Here is a 4841-nt window from a genome sequence, read left to right on the forward strand (position 1 = left end):
AGAAATGATTTGGGTGAGCAAGGGAACCAAATATGTAATAAAAACCAACAGAGATCCACACTGGGAATGGTAACCATAGCCAAATAACTGGAGTCAGCTAAGATGTAGTAGGGAAAACACCAGTCGGAAGGTCTAGATCCCAGTTCCATCCCTGCCACAAACTGCCTGGTGCCCTTCAGCAAAGCACTTAACCTCTGAGCTCTGGTTTCTTTGACTGAATATGTCAAAATGGTGCTGTGAGGATTAAATGAGTATGAAAGAGTTAATATAAAGTATATGGTATAAAACTGTAGATATTACAATCAACTCAGTGTGACCCTGGTAAAATAAAACTTTTCCAGGTAAACTTTCTCAGTAATATTCCATTAATACAACATATGGTTATTCCGTTTGTTTTTATTTAAGTTAAATCATTCCTCTCCACCTAATACTCATAGTGATAATCCATGCACCTTTAATATAATTTGAGAGCTGAAGGAGGCCTTTCAAAGCTCTCAGAGATCGTTTTCAGTACCCCTGGCTTACTGTTCTTTCTCTTTCTAGATTGTAAGCTCCGTGTGAATGAGTGAGACAGACAATAAACATGACATAATTTCAGAGTAAAGACTGCAATGAAGAATAACAAGGACTTTGCGAGAGAAAGTATAGGGGGAGGGTCTGAGGCTTTCCATACCTTTCTGTTTATAATACAGGGATCCAAATCTTTACTTCAGACAGAACCAATTAACTGCGATTTACAGCTAGCAATCAGGGACTTAGGTTTTTAGCCCCAATCTCCAACAAAAAGCAACTGACTGGATTTAGAAATGAACATGTAAAGTGGGGGGTAGGGAATGTGACAGACCTTACTAAATATTACATCCGAGTAGAAATTAGGAAGAGTTTTCAAGAAGGAAGCTGGATTAGAATTGGCAGTTATAATAATGGAAAGATGAATTTTAAAAGGGAAGTATGGCCAATCAGGAGACCAGAGATAGGACTAAAAGGAATTACTTTAAAGAGAGAGAATGGGTCTGTGGTAAAGACTGGCCATGTATACTCCAAACCTTATTTCCTTTTTCTCCTGGGCATACTGCAGGTAGACTCTCTCTTTGGATCTAGGGAGAACTGTGTGACTAGTACTCCTAAATGGAATGTGAATGGAAGTGATGTGCCACTTCTGTGCCCAGGTGGTTAAGAAAGGGTATGTGGGGCTTCCCTGGTGGCGCAGTGGTTGAGAGTCCACCTGCTGATGCAGGGGACACGGGTTCGTGCCCCGGTTCGGGAAGATCCCACATGCTGCAGAGCGGCTGGGCCCGTGAGCCATGGCCGCTGAGCCTGCACGTCCAGAGCCTGTGCTCCGCGATGGGAGAGGCCACAACAGTGAGAGGCCCAGGTACCAAAAAATAAATAAATAAAATAAGAAAGGGTACGTATGCCCTTGCAGTCCAGCTTTCTTTCTTCATCTGCTGGCTTGATGATGCTGGGATGATCTTAAGGCCATCAGTTGAGGACAGCATGAGACAGGGTTCCAGAATAACTATATAAACCTGAGCCCCCTTGGTTGTTCACTTGTTTATTCATTGTTTTCAAGCTTTTTATTAAGGAAATTTTCAAACATACACAAAAGCAGAGAGGATACTGAGGGTAGCAAAATATGCTACCCCAAAATATGCCACTTTGACATAAGGATTATTTTGAGTCTAAAGGCAATTCAGAAGAAGTAGAATAAAGAAAAGCTCCCTGCCCTCTACATATCTGTCGAAAGGTAGGACATAAATTCTCAAAGGTGTCCCTCCAACCTCTACCAAGGACAAAACTAATCAGGGGAGATAACTTTAGACCCTATCAGCCTGGAGACAGCACCAGAGGAATCTATGTAACAAACTAGCCTTTATCTACCATTAGTTTACCTTTCCACAGTTTTCTCTTGCAAGCCTAAAACTCTTTCCTTCATCCTGTCATTTCTCCACAAACTTATTGTTCTTTGTTGAAGATGCCACATAAGCTGGAAGCCACCTCTCTGAGTTACTGATTTTTCCCTGGGTATCTCCACTGTATACAAGTTATACATGTTAATAAACTTGTTTGTATTTAATTGTCTTTAATCTCTTTTATTTGGGGGTCTCAGGCAAGATCTCAGAAGGATAAAGGGAAGACTCTTTTCTGACCCCTACAATACCTTAATAAACCCCTATTACTCAGCTTCAATAGTAATATCTTGCCAATATGGTTCAATTTCACCTATGCTACCCATTTCTTTTGCTGGAGGAACTTAAAGCAAATTCCAACTACATCATTTCACCTGTAAATACTTCAGTATGTATTGCTTACAGATAAGAACTTTTTAAAAAATTTTTTATTCATTTATTTATTTTTTTTGGCTGCATTGGGTCTTCATTGCTGCGCACGCACTTTCTCTAGTTGCAGCAAGTGGGAGGCCACTCTTTGTTGCAGTGCGTGGGCTTCTCATTGCGGTGGCTTCCCTTGTTGTGGAGCACAGGCTCTAGGTGCGCGGGCTTCAGTAGTTGCGGCATGCGGGCTTCAGCAGTTGTGGTGTGTGGGCTCAGCAGTTGTGGTGCATGGGCTTAGCTGCTCCGTGGCATGTGGGATCTACCCGGACCAGGGCTTGAACCTGTGTCCCCTGCACTGGCTCATGGATTCTTAACCACTGCGCCACCAGGTAAGTCCCAAGGACTTCTTTTTTAAAACAAACCAAAATACCATTATCATACCTAACAAAATTAACAATAATTACTTATTGTTATCTAATACCTGGCCCTTATTCAAATTCAAAGAACAAAGTATTAGATTTTGTACAACTTTGTACAGTCGTTTGTTCAAATCAGGAACAAGCAAGCAAGAACCACAAATTGCATTTGGCCAATGTGTTTCTTTGGTCTTCTTTAATCTCTAAAGGATACCTGTTCTTCCTTTCTAACCCAGGCTATTTATCTGTTGAAGACCTTGAGTCATTTGCACTGTCAACTGTCTGACTTTATTGGATTTGGCTGCTGGCAATACTCATGGTATGCGTTCTGACGATGATGATCCTCTATTTCCCATATTTCTTGTAAAATGGTAACGAAATCTAGAGATGTGAATACAATGAAATCCACATCTTTTGCCAAAAATACATCGTAGGAGGTACTAGGTACTCCCTACTGAATCACTTCAGAGGACATAGCAACCTTTCATCTGATGACTTTAGATGGTCATTGTCTACATGTATTATTGCATTAGAGAATGCTACATGACTTTTAAATGCTATCACTCCTTCTGCATTAGCTCAAATTTTTCTATATCAATTATTTGGTTACTCTGACAGTATGTAGAGGAAAAGCAAAATACCTGATTCTTTCTTTTTATTTAATAAAATAGAAATAAACTTTTATTCTGTTAAGCCACTGAAATTTTGAAGTTTACCTGTTATTGCTAACATTATTTACCTTATATTCTAATTTCCAAATCACCAAGGTAAATCAGCAAAACACAGATTTTCCAGGAAAACAAACACTGGCCATAAACCCTACATAGTTTAAAAACAAAAAACATAACAGAATAATATGAAAATATAAAACCTTACAGTATTTTGCACATAATTAAGACAAGAGAATACAGAGAAATTGATTGTATAAAAGGTTCCTCCTTTTATTAAAATCTTTATTACTGTCCACTTATATGTTTGAGTCTCATTTTGGTTAAAGTGGTATAGATAAAAATAGAATCTTTTGAAGTAGAATGGCTACATTTGAGCTAATAACACTGGGAAAGGACAGAGGAAGTATGAAAAACTAAACAAGGGATGGAGAATAAAAGTAAGGAAGTGGTCTCTGTTAAAGGTCAAGACTCATTTTGGGGCCTTGAAAAAAGGACAAAAACTCAGGTGATCCTCCTTTCCCAGAACACAGATGCGGCTACACAGCAGAGGTTAGAGAGCTTCACCTTATTTTTCTGAGTGGTCTCTCCACTCCAGCTCAGGGAATACTGCAAGAGGCTTGAGATAGATTTCTCTGCAATGTATTTTTCACAATTCCATTTCAATAGCCCTAACAATTTTATTCATTTTTACATCCCCAGGATGCAGCACAGCGCGTAGCATTAACAGTCCTCACTCTGTAATTGTTAACTGAATTAAGCAATGGCTGACAGAGCGTGCTGATACCATGGCCGAAGAGTGGTTTCAAGTCCTAGTCACTCACTAGTTGTGTGACCTTGGACAAGTCGCCTAACCACGCCTAGATCAATTTCTTCATCAATAAAACGAGACTACTACTTGCCTTGTTTTAACTCACTGGTTCCTCAAAAGGTTTTACATAATGAGCAGCTCTGGAAAACAGTGTACTTGCCTAGTTTGGGTAGGTCTGTTGTCGACTATGAACTGTGAGACAGAAAGGAGCTTGGACTCAAAAGGGAGACTTAGGCTGTTGTGTAGGCTAACCGGATGTTTTCCCATCCTAAACAAGAGGTTTAGGCTCAATGACGATCCACGCCCTACACTCCTAATAGTTTGTTAAGTCCGCTAGAGGCTCGGAACCTCAGATGTTCTCAAAAAGGTAAACCTCGGGGCTCCCGGATGCAATCACAGGGGCAGGGGCAGGGAGAGTCAAGGTCGCGGGGTCCTAAGGCGGGGGTCGCTCACCCAGTCAAAGTCACACGGGTTACCGTCTTCGCGTTGCGTAGGGAGACTGTGGCAGACAGGGGGCAGCTTCCTCACGAGTACAAAGGCAGCAGAGAGCAGGGCTGACAGAAGGTAGTAAGGTCGGGCCAGCCATCGTGAAAGTCGCGGCACTGAATACACTAGAGCAATTAAAGGTGCCAGGACCGCCATCTTTCCGGCCCTTGGGGCGCCGACCGCTCTT

General features: G+C 41.3%; 1 protein-coding gene across 3 annotated transcripts in view; it reads right to left on the reverse strand.

Moving 5' to 3' along the window:
* TMX2 (thioredoxin related transmembrane protein 2) overlaps positions 1–4815 on the reverse strand; it is an 8645-nt gene extending 3830 nt beyond the window's left edge. The window contains exon 1 of one of the 3 annotated variants that reach the window (XM_007455696.1): positions 4622–4814. In XM_007455696.1, the coding sequence (XP_007455758.1) occupies positions 4622–4810 (189 nt within the window). In that variant the 5' untranslated portion in view covers positions 4811–4814. Of the gene's footprint in view, positions 1–4621 lie in introns of all 3 variants that reach the window. The other 2 variants (XM_007455698.1, XM_007455697.1) reach the window with 2 other exon arrangements.
* Positions 4816–4841: the final 26 nt, after the last annotated feature.

The sequence above is a fragment of the Lipotes vexillifer genome, unplaced genomic scaffold, assembly GCF_000442215.2.
Source record: "Lipotes vexillifer unplaced genomic scaffold, Lipotes_vexillifer_v1.1 scaffold977, whole genome shotgun sequence".
NCBI lineage: Eukaryota > Metazoa > Chordata > Mammalia > Artiodactyla > Lipotidae > Lipotes > Lipotes vexillifer.